The 25,557-nt window shown below is 39.2% G+C and overlaps 1 protein-coding gene across 2 annotated transcripts in view; it reads right to left on the bottom strand.

Annotated features, from left to right (window-relative positions):
• TOX (thymocyte selection associated high mobility group box) overlaps positions 1–25,557 on the bottom strand; it is a 379,523-nt gene that overhangs the window by 301,426 nt on the left and 52,540 nt on the right. The window contains exon 2 of one of the 2 annotated variants that reach the window (XM_075316335.1): positions 11,555–11,638. The exons of the other annotated variant lie outside the window; for it this stretch is intronic. Within the exon in view, the coding sequence (XP_075172450.1) occupies positions 11,555–11,638 (84 nt within the window). The remainder of the gene's footprint in view (positions 1–11,554; positions 11,639–25,557) is intronic. 2 annotated transcript variants of the gene reach the window in all.

Here is a 25,557-nt window from a genome sequence, read left to right as displayed (position 1 = left end):
TCGGTAGGCTAGTATCAATGGACTTTAAAGAGGTTGCCCATTACGTTAACATTGAAGACACCCCCGCTGACCAGCTCTTTTCGGTGCTAGCGATGGCAGCAGGTGACCAAAAATGCTCACTTTCGGAGCTGCTCCGTCTTCTGATAGCAGCTGCAGCCGGGTACTGCACCTCCACCTCCTATTGATTTGAAAGTGAAGCAAATGTGAAGTATCTGGGCACAGCCACTATCAGAAGATGGGGCAGCTCCAGAACTAAGCATTTCTGGCCAACTGCTGCTGCCATTGGTACCAAGAACAGCTGGAGGTGCCGGGTGTCAGATCCTGGTTGATGAAACATTGATGACCTATCCTAAGTATAGGCCATCAATATAAACGTAGTGGACAAACTGTTTAACTCTGGATGTCCGGGCATAACCAAGACAATCACTGATTTCAATGAAGTTTCTGTAATGCTTCAATTTACCTTTGAGGGAGCTACAGGGAAATAAATACTTACAAGGTTCCCTGGTAGATGACAGATTGCCAATCAGGTTTCCATGAACAGGACACCTTGTAATAAGTTTGTCACTTCTATTCAAAAAAAATTATACCAAGGGGGAAACCCCTGGCGTTAAATTATTAGTATTCTTCCCTAAACCAACTTGATCCATTTTACACTCCAATTTTCAAGAACCATAATACCAACTAAGGATTTAATGTAGAATGTCTATATACACAATTCAAAGTGACCATATTTCTTACATTTATCCAAGGACAAACAAGGTTCTAATAATTGCATCTCGATACTTTATTTTCTTCACTGTAAGATGCAACTTAAAACTTGACATTCCCTAAGGTATTAATGATTTAAATGGTTGTACAAAGTGCACAAATTCATGTGATGCCAACAAATAATGCAAGTTGGCAATTTCATGGAAATATAGAGTGTTTGTGTGACCTACATTTCGCAAATGCACTTTTCATTGTTTTTAGAACACAGACTTTCTGTATTTAATATAATCCTACAAAAGCAATTTCAAAATGACTTTAGTTCTTTTTCCATTTCACTATTTGTCTAAATCCCTTAACACAACACATTACAGTTATGTAAGTGGTATTTTTTCAATATAAGTCATAAAATAATGTTTTTAAACATAAAGTGAATAATAGTTCTGAATGGGAAAAAGTATGCAGTGGTAAACTACATTATTGCTACAAAGCTATGTAAAATCTATTAATTTGGCTTAACAAGGCATAAGCTGAATATAAAGATAGGTTAATTTTTTAAAAAAAAACACATCTTTATTTAAAGGGGTTTTCTAATGAGCCACTATGTAGGAGGATGACATTAACAATAACTATGCTTAGCTACGTGATTATATTAGTGCCTATGAAGGTGGAGGATATGGTTTTGTGAGTTTGATAATAAATGTCAAAAATCTTAGACTGAGATAACAAGAAAACTAAACCAAGAGAAAACAGACCCCAAAAAAATGCATGCCAAAGGGTGCCAAATACAAAAAAATCTAAGCCAAGCGAAAACAGACCCCAGGAAATGCATGCCAAAGGTACCCAAACACAACAGATCCTCAGCCAGTAAACTTTAACCATGGTTTCTTTGAGTAACTATTATAAAGGAACAATGAGTTTGTGTAATTTGTAAATGCACCAAATGGACTTCAATATCTTTCAATGTTCCCTGTCCCAACGTTTAGGTATTATATACAGATAGGCAAATTTATGAGTGGATTTGAGTTTTTCTTGCCTTTTATGACAATCAGTATACTCCAGAATATACATTTTTTGGTCATCCATTCAGCGCAAGATAATCAAAATGGTGGCCACATCATCATGTGCACTCATCTTCAAAGTGTAGAAAACACACATAAAAAATGAAAACACAGACTAAACTGCAGCACTTCTGATCACACCGTGGGGATTAAATCAACACATAGCATCAAGTGTCAACATATAACAAATAACACACTCAGTGAGTGGAATTAAAGCCACACAAATAATCAAGCCTTTAATACTTTGATGTCAGCCTGAAGCTTCCACACCTATCGCCCTGGAACATAGATGCCATGATCAGAAAACCAGCTACAAAGTAAAAAGAGAAACGCAAGCTGACACAATCAAATTCGAGATAACCCATATCCTAGGTGGTATGACATTTTTTACTTAAACTACAAATGGGAACGAACCACCTTAACCCCCCATTTAGTGTAGTTCAAGACCTCTGGAGTTGACTAGGCCCGGGATTTACCTAACATGCTTGTTGTACGTATACCCTCTTTCACTTGTAAAGCGCCATGGAATAAATGGCGCTATAATAATAAATAATAATAATAATAATAATGCCCATTGTACGGTTGCAATGACACAATGTTCACCATGATCTTAAGACATGTGTGCACAGAAGCATCCCAGCCTAGCGTGAATATGCCTGGGGTTTCAGTACGGAGCAAGAATAAGAAGCGTCACTGAGGACTTTATGCAGAACAGCCAGCAGTGGGTTGCTCGAGAGGTGAGTGGTAAGGTTAGTATTAGTTGTTTTTTCAATTCACTACAAATCGAATTTTCCAATTTGGAAAATTTTAATCTGTCAGATCTGTTCATTTCTAGCGTCATGCTATTTGATCATAAGATGTTGGCAGCTGCAAATATTGTTGTATTCTAGTAGCACCAAAGTGTCAGATCAATACTTTTACTAATTAATAGGATACAAATTGCAGAATACTAGGCCATAAACAGCTGAAACCAGAAGCTTATGTACACTGGCTCACCTACCAGATACCTCCAACAATGTAAAAATAATAAAGTACTTGTTTCAGAAAGTAGCAAAAGAAACCAATTTTTTTCTAGCTTTGATATTTTTATAATTTTATAATGACTAAACTATATATTTATAGTTGAAACCAGAAGTTTACATAAACTATCTAAAAAGACACATATCCATGTTTTTCTCACTATCTGCCACAAAATCAGAATAAGCTCTTCCCGTGTTAGGTCAATTAGGAACCAAAATTATTTATATTTGAAAAAAGCCAGAATAATGAGAGAGCAAGAATGTTTTAAGGTAAAGTACAGACCAAAAGTTTGGACACATCTCATTGAAAGAGTTTTCTTTATTTTCATGACTGAAAATTGTAGATTCACATCGAAGTCATCAAAACTATGAATTAAAACATGTGGAATGACATACTTAAAAAAGTGTGAAACAACTGAAAATATGTCTTATATTCTAGGTTCTTGAAAGTAGCCACCTTTTGCTTTGATTACTGCTCTGCACACTCTTGGCATTCTCTTGATGAGCTTCAAGAGGTAGTCACCGGAAATGGTTTTCCAACAGTCTTGAAGGAGTTCCCAGAGATGCTTAGCACTTGTTGGCTCTTTTGCCTTCACCCCAAACCATCTCGATTATTGGGTTCAGGTCTGGTGACTGTGGAGATCAGGTCATCTGGCGTAGCACCCTATCACTCTCCTTCTTAGTCAAATAGCCCTTACACAGCCTGGAGGTGTGTTTGGGGTCATTGTCCTGTTAAAAATAAATGATGGTCCAACTAAACGCAAACCAGATGGAATAGCACGCCGCTGCAAGATGCTGTGGTAGGCATGCTGGTTCTGTATGCCTTCAATTTTGAATAAATCCCCAACAGTGCAACCAGCAAAGCACCCCCACACCATCACACCTCCTCCTCCATGCTTCATGGTGGGAACCAGCCACGTAGAGTCCATCCGTTCACCTTTTCTACAAAGACACGGTGGTTGGACCAAAGATCTCAAATTTGGACTCATCAGACCAAAGCATAGATTTCCACTGGTCTAATGTCCATTCCTTGTGTTCTTTAGCCCAAACAAGTCTCTTCTGCTTGTTGCCTGTCCTTAGCAGTGGTTTCCTAGCAACTATTTTACCATGAAGGCCTGCTGCACAAAGTCTCCTCTTAACAGTGGTTCTAGAGATGAGGTGTGTCCAAACATTTGGTCTGTACTGTATATTTATTACTTTCTACAAAGTCAAAAGTTTACATACAATAAAAGTACGATGCCTTTAAGCAATATGGGACAGCCCATATGATGATGTCATGTCTTTGGAAGATTCTGGTTTATTGGCAACATCTGAGTTAATTAGAGACACATCTGTAGATGTATTTTAGTGCACATCTAAAACACACTGCTTCTTTGTGTAGCATCATGGGAAAGTAAAAAAAAAATCAGCCAAGCTCTCAGGAAGACAATTGTGGACTTGCACAAGTCTGGTTAATCTTGGGTGCAATTTCTAGATATTTGAAGGTGCCTCATTCATCTGTACAAACAATTATATACAAACAAGATGGAAATGTCCAGCCATCATACCACTCAGGAAGGAGATGGATTCTGTGTACCAGAGATAAATGTGCTTTGGTCAGACATATGCATATCAACCCAAAAACAAAAGCAAAAGACCTTATGTAGATGCTGGCGGAAGTTGGTAAGATTGTGTCATTATCAACAGTGAAATGAGTGCTCTATCAACATGGGTTGAAAGATCAATTTGCCAGGAAGAAGCCAATACTTTGAAAGAAACATAAAAAGCCAGATTAATGTTTGAAAATGCACACAGGAACAAAGCCCTTAATTTTTGGAGACATGTCCTGTGGTCTGATAAAACTAAAATTGAACTGTTTGGCCATAATGATCATTGTTACATTTGGAGGAAAAAGGGAGAAGCTTTGAAGACTAAAAACACCATCCCAACTGTGAAACACATGGGTGACAGCATCATGTTGTGGAGTTGTTTTGCTGCAGGAGGGACTGGTGCACATCACAAAATAGATGGCATCATGAGGAAAGAAGATTATGTGACAATAGTGAAGTAACATCTCAAGACATCAGCCAGGAGCTTAAACCTTGGGTGGAAATGGGTCTTTCGAATGGACAATGACCAGCAGAATACTGTCAAATTGGTTACAAAGTGGCTTAAGGATAACAAAGTCAATGTTTTAGAGTGGCCATCACAAAGCCTTGATCTTAATCCCATTGAAAATTTATGGGCAAAGCTGAAACATGGCTCAGTTACACCAGTTCAATCACGTGGAATGGGCCCAAATTCCTACCAACTATTGAGAGAAGCTTGTAGAAGGATATCCAAAATGTTTGACCAAAGTAATACAGTTTAAGGTCAATGGTACCAAATACTAATGAAATGTATGTAAACCTTTGACTTTGCAGAAAGTAATAAAAATGCCTTAAAACATTCTCTCTCTCATTATTCTGGTATTTGGCAAATATAAATAATTTTGGTTCCTAATTGACGTAAAACAGGAAAGGTTAATTCTGATTTCATGTCAGATCGTGAGAAAACATGCAGATGTGTCTGTTTAGATAATGGATGTAAACTTCTGGTTTCAACTGTATATGTTAGGATTCTTTATTTAACTGTTGATTGTGGGTCAACACCTACAAACAGTTGTAGAAGGTAAAATGTGAAAGAAATCATATGATTACTGTATAGTCTTAATGCAAATCACCTTATAAACCTGACCTATCAGCTGCCAATAATATGTAACATTTTATTTAGTCGAAATACTGTTGATTTAAATCTGGTGTTGTTTTTTTATTTCTGTTCCTATGGTTCTACATTGCTAAAATATAGCTCCTTTTTCCTAGTATGTACATCTACTCTTCTGAGCCATGTGGACATGGTTCTTAAGAAGAAGTGCAAAGAAAAGAGTGTAGGATCACGCCCCCTTGGTAGCAAGACAAGATTTACATATAAAGGAAGAAGGATATATCTCATAAAGGAAAATTCGCATTAAAAAACCCCAAAAACCTCAGGAGGGTAGTGGCACATATATTAGGTTAAAAAATGCATATTTATGGCTTATGACAGGTCACACAACTGGACGCACTGTGGACCCTCCCAAGATATATTTCCATAAACACAAGCACTGCAGCCAACAATACATGGTGTACTGGTCTGAGAGGTAGATACACTCAAATCCACATTTTGCGCCATATACTGTACGTTTATGTGCAGCCTATATAACTGCTTGTATACTGGTAAATGAGATTTACAATTATTCTACTTGGTTCCCTTTAAGTAGATAGGGTCTAATTGCTGCTTTCGAACTGGCCAGAATCATTGTACTGCATAATTTAGACACATTTGTTTAAGAACATGCACATTTTATATATAACTTGGGCATAAAATTTAACTGAAAGTACAAAACTGAAAATTAATGAGGAATATTAATGCAGCTACTATATATTGCCTAAAGTAAAATAAAAATATCTGCATATAAATATCCAATTAACCATATAAGACTTGTTTTAATTAATAATGCTCGTAAAATGTAAGTGTTTTCTTGCCAAGCAACCTCATTTTATGGAACTCAATCTAAAAGTATACGTGCATTGAATAAAAACATGTCGTTTCCAATGTGCACATGATTAGATTCTGAACAATTCCGACTATGTATGCTCAGAAATATGCAAATATGAAGCAAAGATCTAAAAAACCTTACACACCACCAAATATATAAACAAAAGCATTCTTTATGTCTAAGTGGTAAATAGGTAAAACAATTTGTAGCTTTACCATTTTCAAGACAATTCCTGATCTGAGTACAGTGTAACCTCGCTTAACGAGTAACCCACTTAACGAGAATTTTGCTTAACAAGCAAAGCTTTCTGTAAATTTGTAACCCGGTTTATGAGAAAGCTTTGATGTACGAGCAAAATGCTCACCTCACACACTTCCGGTTCCGTACATCCACCGCGCTCTGACCCGCACTTGCAGTCCACACAAACACACACATGCATGCACAGAACACACACACGCACGCACACATACAGTATTATGCTCACCTTACCTTCCGTTCCACCACCGATCTCATGGTTCTTGTAGTTCCTGGGTACATCGTGACGTGCTCGCGGCGAACTAGAAGTACCATGAGGCCGGCGGTGGAACGGAAGGTAAGGTGAGCATATAATATGTGTACCTTCAGTTTCATCGCCGGCCTCCTGGGTCCTGTAGTGCTCCGCTCCGATCCACTCCAGGCATCTGCATTCATAGCGACGGAGCAGGAACTTCCTGGTTCCTGTCACCGCTACTCAAAGGCAGCATGCTGGCCAATCAGAGGCAAGCGGCTCTGCCTTTAACGTCAGTGCTCTGGCAGGAAGTTCCTCCCTCGTCGTTATGGTAACCCGATACACGGCCCGCACCGGCGAACAGCAAGTCCCAGGAGGCCGGCGATGGAACGGAAGGTAAGGTGAGCATATAATATGTGCGTTTGCGTGCGTGCTTGTGTGTTTGTGCGTGTTTGTGCGTGTTTGTGTGTGTTTGTGCGTGTTTGTATGTGTGTGTCTTTACGTGTGTGGAATGACAGAATAGAGGACCAGGATGGCACATTTAACTAGTTGTGGAATGAATTGTCAGCATTGCAATGATTTCCTATGGGAAATCTTGCACTGCTGAACGAGTAACTTGGTTAACAAGCACAGTCCCAGAACGGATTGTTCTTGTTAAGCAAGGTTCCACTGTAAATTGAAGAATTTTTACATAGCATTTACTATAAAGATGTCTTGTGAAGACAATCCCTTTCCATAATCCCCATTGGGCCACCATAACATCATAGAGTGACGTCATGGCTACCTTCAGCGTCTTGCCAATATCAGCATATGCTGGGGGTATTGTTTACCCCATGGGTCATAATAATTGGTGTTGTCTATGATGACCTATTTTCATTTCTATGCTCTTACTCCCTCTCCACCTTCTTCCGACTTAACTTTTTTCTTTTCCTGTTGGTATGTTATGGTACAGACTGGCAACATGATTTACCAAGTCAGCATAATTATGGGGGTACCAAATCTACATATAACTATACATATAACTATGTAAATAAATATATATATATATATATATATATATATATATATATATATATATATATATATATATAAAAATACATTTATTAGCCCACATGGTTGGTAAAGTTTCAGTTGATAAACAACCTTTTTCAGGCCATTAAAAAGTTTGTCAACCGAAACATTGCAGCAACATGACCTATTGGTATTGAACAGTGATTTTCCCCTCAGTAATAGTATTTGCTTGCTCAAGGATATTTATGTGGACTTAATTTTTGTTGATTCTCCTGTTTTTTCTTCTAGCGTACACACACATTTTTTAGCCAAGTATGAATTTTCAATGTCCTTTAAAAAATGTGATTATTTTTATCATTACTTATTGGACTTTGCATGTTGTTTTGTTTGTGTACATTGTATATTTTTGGGCTTTTATGCACAACACAGCTTATTGTGATGTGCATTGTTTGGGTTTTCAGCATTGCAGTTTTTAGTAAGAATGGTGAACTATGGTCATCATCAGCGTCGGACTGGCTACCGTAGGAATCTCCAGTAATGCCAGGCCTGGATATAGTTACCTGCTTTGCACTCCGGACTCGGAGCTCTCCCCTGCAGCCTAGTCTGATCTCAGAGTTTGCAGGACAGAACCGAGAGCGCCGAGTGATTGATTCCCCTGTGATTGCCGTTCAGTTCATGGCAGCTGCGGACATGCCGGGGTGATCTCCGGAGTTCAGGTGAGAGCACCGAAGATCAACCCGGGATGTCTGCAGCTGTCATGAACTGAAACGCAATCACCGGGGAATCAATCACTCAGCGCTCGCGGTGCAGTCTAGGCTGCACTCTGGAGCTCAGGTGAGAGCTTTGGAGTGCAATCCAGGTAACTGAATCCAGGCCTGGCATTACTAGAGATTCCTCCGGTAGCCAGTCCGACGCTGGCCATCATACAAGTACAAAATTATGGTGATGGGGACCTTTGGTATTTGCCTACTCACATGGTAAGCCATATACAGCCAGTGATCATGAGCCCCAATCATTTAAATATCACTGATTGACAGTGGCAGTAGAAAACAGCAATTGAAGCTAACTCCGGTCACTGCTGTTAGAGGAAGGTGCTGGTTAACACAGCTGGCACCAACTGTATATGAAGTTTGCTCAGTAGGTCCAACATCAGTTAAGGTTTTCTGATGCTTCAATCACTCAGACCATGTCACGATCATCTCTCTATTGGAGCTGATGACTGATTCAGTGTTGGGATCCCTCATTTCCATCTGGGACGTGGTTTTGTTTCTTTCAGTGCATCATGAATTAATGTCAGTTTTGTTGTCCAGCAGTTCCTAGCTAAAGCGGGCTTTACACGCTACGATTTCGCTACAGCGATCTCGTTGGGGTCACGAAATTTGTGACGCACATCCGGCCACTGTAGCGATATCGTTGTGTGTGACTCCTAGGAGCGATTTTGGATCATTGCAAAAATGTCCAAAATCGCTCCTCGTTGACATGGGGGTCCACTCCCAATTATCGCTGCTGTCGCTGGGGTGAAGTTGTTCCTTGTCCCTGCGGCAGCACACCTCACTACGTGTGATGCCGCAGGAACGAAGAACATCTCCTTACCTGCCGCCGGCCACAATGCGGAAGGAAGGAGATGGGCGGGATGTTTGTTCCGCTCATCTCCACTCCTCCACTTTCATTGGGCGGCCACTTAGTGACGTCGCTGTGACGCCGAACGGACCGCCCCCTTAGAAAGAAGGCCGTATGCCAGTCACAGCGACGTCGCATGGCAGGTAAGTACGTGTGACGGGGGTGCGCGATTTTGTGCGCGACGGGCAGCGATATTCCCCTCTCGCAAAAACAATGGGGGCGGGTCTCATGCTAGCGATATCGGGACCGATATCATAGCGTGTAAAGCCACCCTAAATGTTTTAGCTCTAGCTGCTTTGGAGGCATGCCCCTTCAGGTTTAAATAGAGGTGTTTCCCAGCAATGCTTGCTGAAGATACAAATCCATTTGTTCTCTGGCCCCTTGATGGAAGTTCCTGTGAAGGAGTGTTCCAGAAGACGGACTTTATCTTTTTTGTTGCTGTTTTCCCCTGTTTGTCTTACCCTTCCTTGTGTAATATTAGTGCAGCAGTGGGGCTAAGGTCTTCCACCTGCCAACACACTAGGCAGGGCATCTACAGCATTTTCTCGGGGTTTCAGGTTCCTGCTCGTAGGAGGGTACGCCGTAGTATAAAAGACGCCATGTGCACTTATTCTGTCAAAGATTAAATTTAATTCTATGAATCAATGTAGGCAAAATTTTTGTGAGATAAGACAAAGTAGCAGAGCAGATATCCTAGACTCCAGGGTGGAAAGTTGTACTTTAACTGATACGGCATAATAAGCCCGTCAGTAATAACTGCAAGACCCGGGGAGTAGGTGGGGCTGTCTTTTAACTGTAAACTGTCAAGCTGTTATAAATATCCAAAAGATGGCCAAAGATTATTGATGTCATCTTAATATCCCACCTCACACAAAAAAAAAAAATCAATACCTGATTTAAATGCAGTAAATTTTAAAAACATGAGAAAAAATAATAATCTCAATGCAGAATTCTCTCCTTTGTCTTCAGTGCGCAGCATTGAAAAAGATATTGGATTTAATTGAGAACTACCATGGAGACCAATTTAAGTACTTGATTGACATTCATTTAATGTTAATAAGAACAATGTTCTGTGAAGGTCACAAAGAAGCGATTTAAAGAGATGATAAAAAGAAAAACAATTATTTCTGTTGTGAATATCCATGGACCTGTTTTTACAGTCAATGCCACTGCAGATTAGTAAACGAAGAAGCAAATTTTATATTGCTCATCTCAACCATACAAGACATTACTACTGGCTTCTTTTCCAATTTTAATATTCTGCAACGGAAAAATGGTAAGTTATATAAGGCCTATGTTACACGGCAACTTTAGGCACTTGTACATTGCTCTTCAACATTGCTGTTTGGATCTTCCTGGCTTCTAAGACATAGTTAATTCACAGAATGATGAAATGTGACCACAGAATCACATCATGAACATATTGAGCCAAGAGGCAATGCTTGAAGCTCCTGGGTCCCACTGAAAAACAAGGTTCTCTACCTACCATTTTGAATTTATAATAATAATAATAATAATAATAATAATAATGTATTCTTATTTGGCAAAGGAGTCTTTGAGCTCTCTCCAGCTCTAAGACCTGGGTGAAACTATAACTATAACTTTTGCACCCTCTAGCAATGAATCTTTTTGAAATGTAGTCATTGTGTACCATGTAGATCTATAGAGGTGCATTTCACGGAGTTGTTGGCTCATTTTACTATATGTCTGAAGTCGTTATCTAGCCCTATCTGTAAAGATAATGTGTAAGTGAGCTACCATAAATTGGACAACACGCTGCACTTGTATCACTGGGGTCTTGGGTTCAAATCCCAACAAAGAGAACATCTGCACTGAGTTTGTATGTTCTCCATGTGGTTGCGTAGGTTTCCTCCAGGTTTTCTAGTTCCCTCTCACACTCCAAAAACATACTCATAGGGAAGGTGGTTTGTGAGGCCCAATGATTATGTCTATAAAGCATTTGTGGAATTAATGGCACTATATAAGCGAAAATAAATAAAATATTAATCTAAAGAACATCATCAACATTTGGGGATTGAAGAAGAGAATCTTTTTTAAAATGAAGAGAAGTAAAAAAAATTGCACTACTAACCATGATTCCTTTCTTGTATAGTCCGGTCATGATGTTCTTTACATGAAGAGCATGAGGGGTATGCTCTGTATGGCTGCTGGCTACCTGGAACAGTACAAGTGTAATAAAAAAAATTAGACACATCAGTGCTAATAACAGAGTCTCCACTGAGTCACCGTGAGGAGAAAGGTAGCTGTGTATTGCACTACAAGTCACTTACAGGTATCAACAGTAACATGTCTTGGAGTATTTTTTTCTAAAATGGCCATCAAAATAAACAAAAAAATTGACTAGGTTTAAAAAAAATGTAATTATTTTTAAGCTTTGGGCTTGGGGCATGTTATACTAGTTACGAGCACCGTGCACCCGGGCATGGTAGTGCTTGCTCATCATTAAAGTTACAAGTAACGAGCACTCAAGCATGGTAGTGCTCGCTAATCATTAGATACAAGCACCAAGTACCTAAGCATGGTAGTGCCTGCTCATCACTAGTTACGTGTACTGAGCACCAGAGCATGATAGTGCTCGCTCATCACAAGTTATAAGTCCAAGCACCTGAGCATGGTAGTGCTCGCTCATCACTAATTAAATGTACCGAGCACCAGAGCATAGTACTGCTTGCTCATCACTATATACGAGTACCGAATACCCGATCATGGTAGTGCTCTCTCATCATTAGAGTTACAAGTACCGTGCACCCATGCATGGTAGTGCTCGCTCATCACTAGTTACGAGTACTAAGCATACGAACATGGTAGTGCTCGCCCATCACTAGTTACGAGTACCGAGCACCCGAACATGGTAGTGCTTGCTCATCATTAGAGTTATGAGTACTGAGCTCATTTTGAGTAGAAACCCACTTTTTTGTGTATAAGTGAATTAACTAGGGTAGTTAGAATCTTGTCTTGTCAACGTGTGATATGTATACCCCTGGGGTACATGCCATATCTTCTCAGGGTGCTCATTTATTCTTATATGGTTCTTCTAATAGTTTCAGCTCAATGCTTGGTCACAGCCTTGAGGGCACTCTTATTTTTTTTAATAAGGCATACTGGCTGGTACCGAAGTCAAACACAACATTTTGATGTGTTTCTTTTTGGCAGCATTTTAAGTTGCATTTTTCCAAGACAAAATGTTGCCGCCAGATGTTAACTGTTAGTTAAGGAATAGATGAAGAGTGTGGCGCTTGATTATTTAAGGCCACATTCGTTTTCGGTGGCATTTCAATCAAATCTGAGCATATCCTGGATATGACATTTTCCATAAATTATTTCTTTACAAACTTCAATAAGTTTTTAATATGTCTTAAAAAATACACATACATCAAAAAGCACATGAACTAACAGTAGTAATTAAAAAAGCCAGCAAAACTCTACTGTCTTAAACCCCAAAACTGTACAAATAAAATTCAACCAGTATTGCATCGAGAAACACTTAAGCGGGTTTTACATGCTGCGACATCGCTAGCGATGTCGCGAGCGATAGCACCCGCCCATGTCGGTGGCGCATCACGGGGTGATCGCTGCCGTAGCGAACAATATCACTACGGCAGCGTCACATGCAATTACCTCTTCACCGACGTCGCTGTGGCCACCGAACAATCTCTCCTTTAAGGGGGAGGTTCGTTCGGTGTCACAGCGGCATCACTAAGCGGCCGCCCAATAGAAGTGGAGGGGCGGAAATGAGCGGCCGGAACATCCCGCCCACCTCATTGCCGGCGGTTGCAAGTACGATGTTGTTCCTTGTTCCTGTGGTGTCACACTTAGCGATATGTGCTGCCGCAGGAACGACAAACAACCTGCATTCCAAACGAGGAACGATTTTTTAAAAATGAACGACGTGTACAAGACAAATGATTTTACACCTTTTTTGTGATCGTTACTGATCGCAAAAAGGTGTCACACACAATGACATCGTTAACGAGGCCGGATGTGCGTCACCAACACCGTGACCCCGACGATACCTCGTTAGCGATATTGTTGTGTAGACACCAATCAGTCATAAGTTAACATTAAAAAGGATCTGTCACCAGATTTAGCAATATAAACTGTATATCTTCTTAAACAGACGCCAGAAAACCCAATAAGGCTGGTGTGCTTACATTGAAAATGTATGTGAAAATGACTAAAAATCCTTTTTTAAAAGTTTCTCTGCATAGTGCTCAAAGAAGAATTTTATGACTCCAACTGAGCTGGACTCATAAAATGCTCATCTTTATTACAGGATTACACATCCATTTTGATATTCATTTTCAAACTAAGGTGTAAGGTTATCAGACAGAAAGTAAACAGTCAGTGCTGGAAGTTGATGTGTTTGAAGCATGCAAATGTATGAAAAGATATGAAGAGCTTTGTTAAAGGCCAAGTTGTACAGATGTTGCCAAAAGTTATGAGACCGACACAAATTTTGACTTTCACAAAGTTTGCAGCTGTAGTGCTTTTAGATCTTTTAGTTAGATGTTTCTATGGTTACTGAAGTACAATTAGAAGCATTTCACGTTTATAAATTTTAACTGACAAATGTGTCAAATTTACGTAAAGACTTAAAACTTACAGTACTGACCTTTTTTTTTCTTATACTTTTTCCAGCCATATCAGAAGGCAAAATTGATACCTAAGTTGCTCATCGAATAAAACATTGATATTAAAGTGTTCATGGACAGGAAACTCCGTAAATATTAATTTCATTAGGAGCATGTGGTCAACCCTTAAAAATGGGGTGGACAAATTAAAAGCACAGAAATTGTGATTAAAGGAGTGGTTCATAGGCTAAATACATTTTCATCTAAATCCCTCTCAATTTATTGCCCTAGTCTAAAATAATTTCTAATGTGGCTGAATTAAAAATGTCCTATCCTTCCCTCACTACACTCGCTACCACTTAGCTTTTATTGATATTTTTCTCCTCACATCCTGTCTAATGACATTTGATAATCCCAGTGCATGCTGGAATATTCAAACTAAAGGTCGCTTTACACGCAACGACATCGCTAACGCGATGTCATTGGGGTCACGGAATTCGTGACGCACATCCAGCCTCGTTAGCGATGTCGTTGAGTGTGACACGTACGAGCGACAGCTAATGAGCAAAAATATTCACCTTATTATTGCTCGTTGACACACTGTCCAGTTCCCAAATATCGTTGCTGCTACAGGTACGATGTTGTTCATCGTTCCTGCGGCAGCACACATCGCTATGTGCGACACCTCAGGAACGGGGAACCTAACCTTACCTGCGTCCGCCAGCAATGAGGAAGGAAGGAGGTGGGCGGGATGTTACGTCCCGCTCATCTCCGCCCTTCCGCTTCTATTGGGTGGCCGCTTAGTGACTTCACTGTGACGCAGAACGAATCGCCCCTCTTAGAAAGGAGGTGGTTCGCCGGTCACAGCAACGTCGCTAGGCAAGTAAGTAGTGTGACGGGTCCGAGCGATGTTGTGCGCCACGAGCAGCAATTTGCCTGTGACGCACAACCGATGGGGGCGGGTACGCACACTAGCGATCTCGCTAACAAGATCGCAGCGTGTAAAGCGGCTTTAAGTGTTATCAGGAGCAGTGGCTGTGGTCACTGCCACAGCCTCTACACTTCCGCCCCCAAAATAAAGCATCATCAGCAACACTTCTTTCAGAGGCTGGTCTGGTCCTTGCTGTGTCACTGGGTGCTGTCATTGTGTGATTTGCTCAGTGACTCCTCTCTGTGTTGCAAGATAAGATCAGTAGAGCTGGTAACAGAGCAGCATGCACTAAATTACAGAGTATCCGGTGGCATTCACAGACCAGCAACTCCTCTATGTGATGTCACTTGGAGGGCAACACTGGTTTCTAAATGCCACTGTGTACTCTGACAATTACTGTGAGTTGCTCTGTTGACGGTTATACTGATCTGAGCCAGCAAAATAGAGTGCACTGTCACTGTTCAAATTGCACAATGACAGTATGCAGGTACACAGCAGGGACTAGACCAGCTCCTGCAATGAACCTCACTTATGATGCTTTGTTTAATGGAGAGGACAGGCTGTGGCAGTGACAGCAGCTTTTGCTCCCTGATGACACTTCGTTTGAGTATCCCAGCATGTACTGGAATTCTCAAAGTGTCATCAGACAGAAAGTAAGAGTAAAAAAATCAACAGATGCATGATAGCGCAGTGATGGAAGGAAAGGAAATTTTTAATGCAGCCATATTAGAATATAGTTTCAATTAGAGCAATAAATAGATTGAGATTTAAATGAAAGTTTATTCAGCCTTTGGACCACCCCATTAATTCCAAGTTCTGATTAGGTAAGAATGGCTTGTCATCAGTCAGGATTCAGTCCACTAGATGATATCCAACATGCAAAGGCAAAATGCAGAAGTCTTGAAAAATAATGCTCATTACTGTAAATATTGAGTCTTTGCAATAAGCTTGATGTATTTGACAACAGTTTAAAACTTATGAAATGCATATAATTGTACAGTAACCATAGAAACATCTGAGAAAAAGATCTAAAAACACTGAAACAGAAAACGGTGTAAAAAACAAAATCTGTCAGACTTTTTTGGCCACAACTGTAAGGGCAAGATCTGAGTCAGAGCATCTTCAAAACTGATATAGGAAGATCTTGGAATGCAATGGTTAGAACCTATGAGTTAAAAAACGTACAGCTAGTGAACAAGCAACAGGAATACGTGCACTCAAGACTCGTTGATGTGAATGGGGAGCACATTGGGTTGAATTCAACAAAACATCTACTGTAACATAAATTGCAAACAAATATTGTCGGCTATGCAAAAAAGTGTTTGAGCAAACAATGCATTGCTGTTTGCCGAGTATGAGGCAGTGTAGCCACCTAGAAGTCAAAGTTCCATGCTTATACCTACTACTTATGAAACAGCCCATAATGAAAGCAGCTGAACTAGATTATGAAGCAATAAAACTATGGTGGCCTAGTCTAAATTGTTTTTTTTTTTTTTACACCTTGTTGATGGTCAGGGCTTCAGAAAGAGATGGTGACAGGAGTAGAGATGAGCAATCTCAAACTGTAAAGTTCGGGGTTCGTACCGAACACAGATTTTAAACAAAAACTCAGTGTCCGAATTCTGATTTTGGGTGCTGCTCATATGCTAACTACTCGACCGAGCATAGGGGTGCCCAGGTATTCTCAGTGCTCGGCCCACGGAGAGCCGCTTTCAGTCTCTGAATAGCTCTCACTAGTGGTAGAATCAACATTTTCAGATACTGTGGCTAAATATTCCCCTAAAAAACAGCAAATGAAATTATCTGTTTATGGCTGGCTGTATATGGGCGAAGTGCTGAACTGCCAAATCACTGACTTAAAATGGGAGTCGGATTCTGGGATCAAGTTCTGGTCAAGTCCAGTCCCAAACTGAACTTTCTCTAAAGTCCACATGAAACTGGCAAACCCAAAAGTACACGGGTCTGCTCATCTCTAAACTGGAGGCTTTTTGGGATGAAGGTAAGCCATCAAAGGCTCTGTGATTATCTGGGAAATGTTTTGTGTGGAAACCTTGCTTCCTAGCATTCATGTTACCTTGACATGTACCACCTGCCCTACATTGTTGGGATACTCCTGATAAACAAGTCCAATAGGCAAAGAACTTAAAAGATCTGCTGCTAATGTCCTGATACCAAGATACTACAGGACAGGTTACCACTCACTTATTGTAGAGTCCATGTTCAAAAAGGTCGTAAGACTTCTGGTAGAGCGGAGGAACTCTTACAATATTAGGCAGATGGTTGAAACGTTATGACTAACGAGTGTACAAAATAAGGTTGTATGATAAATCCAATGTATTGGTTACTTGACTAAGATCCATTATAAGAGGAATGGAAAAGAAATGACTAGATCTATTACATTAAAACCCTTTGCTCCTAATAAATTCAGAGTACTGTACATCTGTTTTATAGTTACATTTCTATACAAGTAAAACCAGAGTGGCAGGTCATTACTGCTACTCCAGATATTAAATAGTGACTCAATGGCCGCATTACAGCGCATTGTATGTAGTATAAACTATATGAAGCCTATTTGGAATGCAGGCCAACATCTGGTAAAATTACTGAAGAGATCCTTCTGTTTCTCAAAAGCTGAAATCATCGCCGACATTCTGCAGATGTGTATACTTAAGATTTTGTTACATCCCAACTAAATTCAAGATCCATTTAAATGACATTTTCTCCAGTATACTTTTTGCTCTCAAGTGGAAAAAATTCTTCACAGAAATCATTTTTCAGTGACACAGAGTAAGCCCGATGTTACAAGAGGTTGCATAAAGGAAATGCATTCAACTGATTTGTCAAAACTTTTTATTCCAGCATTGTTAGCAGTCAGGTTCATTGTCTGATAGCAGAAAATACTTGTCCTGTCAAGTGTACAGTCATCTACTGGGTGGTTAGCGCAGAGAATATCTTACTCCTGACATGGATGCAGTGACAATAGTTACATGGAATAAAACATTCATCCAGTCTTGCATATGCAATATTTTTTTTAAAATAAAAGTCAGAAAGGCATAGTTCTGTGGTCTTTCATTTTCCACAGCTGGTATGTTTCCATATATATTTATATTTGCTTTTGAAAATTAATCTACAAATTCTGGGTTAAAAAAAAACCATCACTTTCAATAAAAGGATTTACATTTTCAGCAATTTCTTTATCATAACTGCTCAGATTCCCAGCAATTAGTTGCAATTTGGGGGAATCTTAGGCAACAAGTGTTTAGCTTCTTTAGAGCACCACTACTGGAGATAGAAGTACAGGTTGTATGTGATGCAAACTGACATGTTGGGTCATCAAGTAAAAGAGAAATGCTGTCTGTATCTGCTCTTTGGTTTCTAATTTTGCACAGCTGTACAAAAAAAATCCATACGAGCAATTTCCAATTCCCCTACCACACCCCCACAGGGGAACTAAAGCATTACATGGTATCCGGTGGAATCAACAGATATGCCAGGTCCTCCAATGGGTGGTAAATGCTTTTTGTTCCTGCTGTTTGGGTGGAAAGCCTGTGTAGAAGTACTATGTGAAGTCCAAAGGGGTGTTATATTACTGTCACACTCAGACAAGGGGATATCCAGTGCACGGCGCAACACAAATGTTACAACGGGAAGGGAGAGGGAGGGGAAGGCCCTGATGATAGGGAGTGGGAATTGAGGAACCTTCTGACACTAACCTGTGCCTGAACCCTGAGCTCCCCTAATGTCCCTATAGGAGTCCTTACCCTCGTCGCTGTCATGTGCCTAGTCCTTAACTCTCTTTCCACTCACCTTGTATAGTGCCTAGGCTGGTGAGTGCACTAGACGCCATTAATACTGTAATAAACAGAAGAAAAAAAAGAAAGCGCTCACTGTATGTAATTTGTAGCTAAAAAGTGAATAAAAGTGGTTGGGTAAAATAACCAATCACCTATTCATGTTGTGCTGAACAGGCACAATGCTGAATGTAAGCCTGAAAGTATCCACCTCCAAAGCTCTGCTGAAGGTGCATCTGAAGGAGGCAGACCCCCTCCGTAACGGGTAGTGCTGTTATATGTTTTTTAGTGTTCTAATAAGTAGTTTTTATTCTATTTTTATGATTTTTTTTCTGTAGCGCAAGACTTGGAGGCCCATTTTTCTGATCTGTGCATTACTTAAATAAAGCACAGGGAAAAGAAAATAGATAGGAGAAAGAAGATAGATAGAGGAACATAGACAAAAGGATATGCATCAACTGCTGCAGCCAAACACCAGAGCTTCACGAGCTTCGACAGACTTCCTTCTCCAATGATGGTCAGTTCAGAATGGGATGCAATTCTATAACCAGCATCAGGTGATGGAGCATGTGACTATTTAAAGGGAATGGGAGTGGTCACAAAGCGGTTGCACCTGAGATCAACTATCAAGGAACTACCAGCAAGGAAAGAGTCCTTAACCCTTGCTGCACTAAAACAAAGCAAATATGTTTAATATCCAGAGTTTAACAAGGCAATGTGAGAAACCTGTCACAAGTCTCTGCAGGAAAGGAGACCCTCATTTCAGTTACCCTACAGCATCCCCACAGGGGAAATAAAGTATTAATCTGTATTCACTGGAATTAACAGGTGCTCTGTGTTGTAAATGGACATGTCAGGTCCTCCAGAGTGAGACAAGCAAATGGAGCTCACATGGGTGCATATTAAACAATAATAATGAAGAACATCTCTTTAATAAGGTACATGATGGAACAATGTCTTTTTTTATAGATTTTGCTTGAATCTTTAAAAACTAAAAGTAACATTAAAGTTTATGAATGCAGTCTTACAGATCCATATAACACAAAGTCTGAAGGCAGTGGATATTTTCTGCTGTGTGGACACAATAAATTATAATGCTATGTAAGTTATGTACATATGTATATATGTTAGAAAAGCACAAAAAATAATTTGTTACAATAAAAAAGTGTTAAAGACGTTCATCGAAATATCATCAACACTTATGATTTTCCATCTATTCACTTAACACTTCATTATGAGATGGATGATCTGTGCTGCTCCTTTAGAATATTACAGAAAAAATAATTAGCATTATAGTAAACTATAACCCTGTTATGTGCCCTAATGAGCGTCTTAAATTACAATCAACACATACTATTTATTAATGTAGTAATTCAGGTGACTGAATCGGAATATTTTCAGCAGGTTAAATTCTGTTGGATCCCACTGTGTCTATTTATAAGTAATAATTATTGAATGCTTCCTGATTTGGAAAAAATGAAGTAAAGCATATTTTCTTAAGAGTGGCTAAGCCAGGGAAGCTGATATATAATGAACATACCACACTGGATAGAAGCTTATGGGTGTATATAGGGTAGATTACATAATAATCCTATGGCCTCGATTCCAGTTGCAATTTTCAGGAACGAGTGCAATCCGTAAAAAAATCGGATTGCAGTCATACCAATGCAAAACTATGGGTCTATATCCATCTGCTATTGATTTCTCATGCCATATCGGCATGAGAAATTAATCGCAGCAAGCTGCATTTGGCAGCAAGTCTCGACTCACACACACCCATACAAGTCTATGGGTGCGTGCAAAACATCGCATTGCACTCGCATGTCATCCAAGTGCAGTGCGATGTACGCAAAGACAGGCCAGGGAGGAGATATTGAGAAAGTGATCTCCCCTTTTCTCCACAATTGTGGTCCAAACACAAGATCGGATCACAGTCGCATGATCCTCAGCTTACGCTCGCAGCAGAGGGTCATTACCATATTGCTTTCGATGCTCTCGCATCGGAAGCTACAGTATGCGCAAGTGGAACTGAGGCCTATAGGTGACTCAGACCTCCAGAATCAAAGCTATGAGTCAAGTTTTCTTCAAGTCTGAGGTGCAAAACTGACTCAGGATTGGTGAACCTGGTATGTGGGCATGGGAACCCCACTGAGCCTGGTACAGTATGCTTAACAGTTCACTTTCATATACTTGATCACATACACCTCTAAATTTGGCCTATTGGCTAGGTAGAACAATTTTTTCAAGGCACACGCTTATTAAATTTTTTTGTCACTTGTGTGTTCACTTTTTATGTGTTTGTCACAAACAATTCAGGATGCATTGCGTTGATCATTGGGATTTTGCTACTAGGGTGTGTGTGACCATCAAGTTTCACACCCACCAAGCAACCTTTTGCTTTCCTCTTTCTGGAGGCAGGAGGAAATAAACTAAGGCCCTCAGCAAATACTTCTGTGGCAGCCAAGGTGAAAGCTTTTTGTAAACTTCATTGATCTTTGCAGCGGCCTGAGGGTTATTGTTAGGGTCCTTCTCCTAGCGTAAGTTTTGGTATGGCAAGCTGCTCAATTTTTTTGCAGTTGGATAAAGAGTGCATGACTTTGACATGCTTGGTTAATTTGATCATATTATAGAGAAGAGCACTAAATGTAAGCCACGCACAACAAATCATAGATCAACACAAAACAGTGTGTATATATATATATATATTATATATATATATATATATATATACAGAGAGAGAGAGAGGGACAATATCAGTTTCTCAAATATTTTACTCTTTCTATTACTGTGAAGAGTGTTATATCCATAAAGAATATAAAGGGACTATTTTGATGTTAATATAAATCAAACTTACAAGTAAAAGATCTCAACTTTGTAAAAGAGGCCACTTAAGGGGCTTTTTTTTAACGCTGAACAAAACGAAGCCTGGGGCTCTACAACTCTAATTTTAGCCTACTTACATGATAAAGACTCTTTTGGTTGAGAATACACTTCTACAATCTCAAATTAACTGTTCCAATGCCACAGCAATCTGGAATGTTTTGTGTAATAATATATTACTGTATGGATTATGGGCAGCATGAGTGATTAAAAGTAAACATGCCAGTATATTAGTGTGGAAATGAAGCAGTGGCTACCAATACTGAAAAAGGACTTTGTTTTTAAAATTTGACAGATAATGTCAAATATAGCTAACATCTCATGTGCAGAAAGAAAAGCAAAAATATACAGAAATGGGTGTATATTATTTTAAATAAATAAAAAAAACAAACATTTTTTTGGAGGGGGGTAACTATACTTCCTAATTCATAATGAGGCTGAACAAAAATTTAAGATCTTGTTGGCCATCATTTCTTAAAAATGATATAATTTTCTGCCAAATTTTAGTGCACTCAGTTCAACTCTGTCTCTCCGCTTTTATCAAATGTTACACCTTAATGATAAAGTTGGTGAAAGTATTGCTAGCGCAACTTTTTAAGAATCGCAGAGCACCTCCCAATGTTAGATAATAACAAAAGATCAATGTGCCAAAACTCACACATTAATGTACAACATTTTTTTAAATGTATATGTTAAAAAAAAGTTGAAACATAAACATATTTCTGCCACCATGTTTAAAAGACAGCTATGACCAGTGACTTTTTTCCAACTTTTATACAGGGTGATTTAAAAATGATGGTCTAAAATGATAGTTGAGAGAACAAAACACTAATTTATTAAGATGAGACGACACATTATCTATCCAAGTGTTATCTACAAGCTACAAGTGTTTAAAGTGATTTCTGTTGCCGACATGGCAGATGTCTAGGTGGTGGTCTAGTTCTGCCGGCATATGATTTGATTTGGATTCCACTGTTTCAGCGATGTGTTGTCTCAACTGGATCAGATCCTGTGATTGGAGGTCCCCTTGATTTAATCCAGCAGAAAAAAAGCTGAAAAATGTTAGATCTGGTGATTGTGGAACATTGGCAAATTGACCTGAGACAACATATCACTGAAACAGTGGAGTCCATATACGATGATATGCTGCCTAGATATCTGCCGTGTCACAAATGAAAATCACTTTGAACACTTGTAGTGTATAGATAAATGTTGGATAATGTCTCTTCTCATGTTGAAATGTCTCTTCAAGGTGGAAGAAGACGAATTCCAGTGCCACCTATTGGAAGTAGCAATCCTAAAAGTCAAAAGTGACCCTTTAATGAGCCTTTTCATATGACTTTTAGGATTTATGCCAGATCAGAACCTCAATTTAGGATTTATTCCAGATCAGAACCTCAATTTGCATACACGTTGTTTCGGGTGATTGCCCGTCAGTGCAAAGTATCTGATCTGACTTCCAATAGGTGGCACTAGAGTTCATCTTCTTCCTCCCTGCAGAGATAATTTGATAATATCCCAGAGGAGCATTGCAGCTATAAAACTCCTCACCACTGACAGCCAGATTGGTTTGTCAGTCTCAGTAAGGAGAAAAGTTTTCTTCTTATGTTAAGGAATTTGTATTATATTTTCTGGTTTATGAATACCAAAGCAATTGTTCTCTATCCTTTTTGAATCACCCAGTGTAGCAGTGGATTCATAAATATGTTGTACGTTATGTCGAAAGTTTGACTTCGCACCTTATTCTGTAATTCTTAATGATATAGAAACCTAAAAAAGGTGAATTAAATGGCAAACATTGTTTTTGTTAATGTTAATCTTAGAAACCACAAGCCACAGATTTAAAATATCAATTTCTACAATGATTCCATGTGGAATTTTTTTACCTACTTACTTTACTGTTAAATTATTGTCATGATTAAGGATGCTGCGACATCCGAAACGCGTGGTTAACTACTGAAGCTTGGGCAATGGTGTTATTGGAATAATTTTAATGAATAAAGGAGGGCACAAATTTGAAGTTCTTTTGAATTTTTGAATCATTGGAGCATCTCCGTGTTCTAAACTACCTTCTGGTGATTAGAGATGAGCGAACCTTTGGAAGTTCAGTTTGGAGAGTACAGTCAAACCTTAAAAAAATTTGGTTTGTGACCTCGATTTGATCTGAAACTCAATTGAAGTCTTTAATTGGGCAGTGCATGACTCCATTGGCATGCTGACAGCCATAAGCAGAACACTTCTGAGGGTGGCCAGGGTTTTTCCATTTTTTTTTTTAGTTTGTGTGCACACTACATCTGATCATGCTGATTTTACCCCAAGTACGAGCTTTTCAAACATTGTATGTGGCTTGCACAGGGCTGAGTATCACTCATACCCAAGCACAGTGCTGCTCCCTTGAGTGGTTTGCACTCATAACTCACTCGAAATTCGAATCCAAACTTTTTTTGTAGTCGGTAGAGTTGAGCGAGTATCTCACTATACTCATAACAAGTACTCTCTCTACTACTCGCGGATTCATTCTTAATAGCATGTGCAATGCAAGTCAATGAGTAATACTCGCAATGTAACAAGTAACGCGAATTCCGCACTATTCGCTACTCGCACGAATAGTACGGCAGTCGAGTTACTTGTTACTTTGTGAGTTTTTCTCTACTGACTTACATTGCACATGCTATTCGGAATGAATACACGAGTATTAGACAGTACTCGTTATGAGTATAGCGAGTAAGAATAGTTAGGTACTCGCTCAATTCTAGTAGTCGGTTTCTGAACCCAAACCTCAGGTTCGCTCATCTCTACTGGTGATACTAACATTGAGTTACTCTTTACCTTTTCCTTTGTTGGATTTTTTGTTATGCAGTGTTCATACAAGGTTTGGTAACATCTCTTCCACAAAGCTGCAAATGTAATAAACTGTAGATTTTCTTCCCTGAAAATCCAGATGGAAAATCTGCAGCAAATCTATCCCCAATTAAAATATAATTGTGCCGTAAGTGCATGTAGACCCTAAACCATAACTATAGTGCTACTTTACACTCATTGTGCGAAGTACTCTGACATTCATATATAAATCACATTTATCTCTGAAATTACTTTTTATACAAAGACTTTTTTTCGAGCATATTATGCTAAGCTTTATCTTTCTTTTTACCGGGTCATTAAAATTTATATTTATTTGCCGACCAGGAACAATAGTGCAGCTGCTGCTTGTTTGCACAGGGATAGCATATCTAAAGGTGCTGTGCTCATTTGCTACTCAGATAATACAGGAACATGACTAAATGTTTACCTATAAGCATTCAGATTGCCATGGTAAGAACCGAACTATTAACTCAAACAGGGCTCTATTTATGGAGCCAGAATCATTGGAAAAATGAACAATCATACATTCATACGTCTAAACCTCATAAACTTATACTATTGCATATTTGTGGTAAGACTGAATTTAAAAGCTTTTTCTGGCAGCCTATATTAGTAATTATGTGCTGCACGTAAGAAACCAAAATAGCAAATTAACTGAATACAACTAGTAAACTGTAATGTAAATGCATAAGGTCTCTTAATGCATGATTGAGCATACCTTTCAAGTCCTTTGTACTGCAAGCAATGTTTTCTATTCCCAGCCCCTCGAATCAGCCGTAGGCTCACTCTTTTCATGTCTATTACTTAGCACTTAAATTCAGGAAGCTGTGCTCTAAAATTTGCACGAATACACCATGTGTGGAAAATGTTATAACATGTGAAAGGCAAATAATTGAAGTTTGTGTGAATAGTAATCACTACTTGGAAACGTGACAACTTTCAATTAATTGTGTTGGGTCATATACAATGTACTGTACAGTGAATGAATAAAAATGTGGGTTTCACATCATTAAAATGTAATATTGGCCATGAAATAAAA

The sequence above is a fragment of the Anomaloglossus baeobatrachus genome, chromosome 6 (genome assembly GCF_048569485.1).
Source record: "Anomaloglossus baeobatrachus isolate aAnoBae1 chromosome 6, aAnoBae1.hap1, whole genome shotgun sequence".
Lineage (NCBI taxonomy): Eukaryota > Metazoa > Chordata > Amphibia > Anura > Aromobatidae > Anomaloglossus > Anomaloglossus baeobatrachus.
This window is presented reverse-complemented; position numbering and strand designations above follow the sequence as displayed.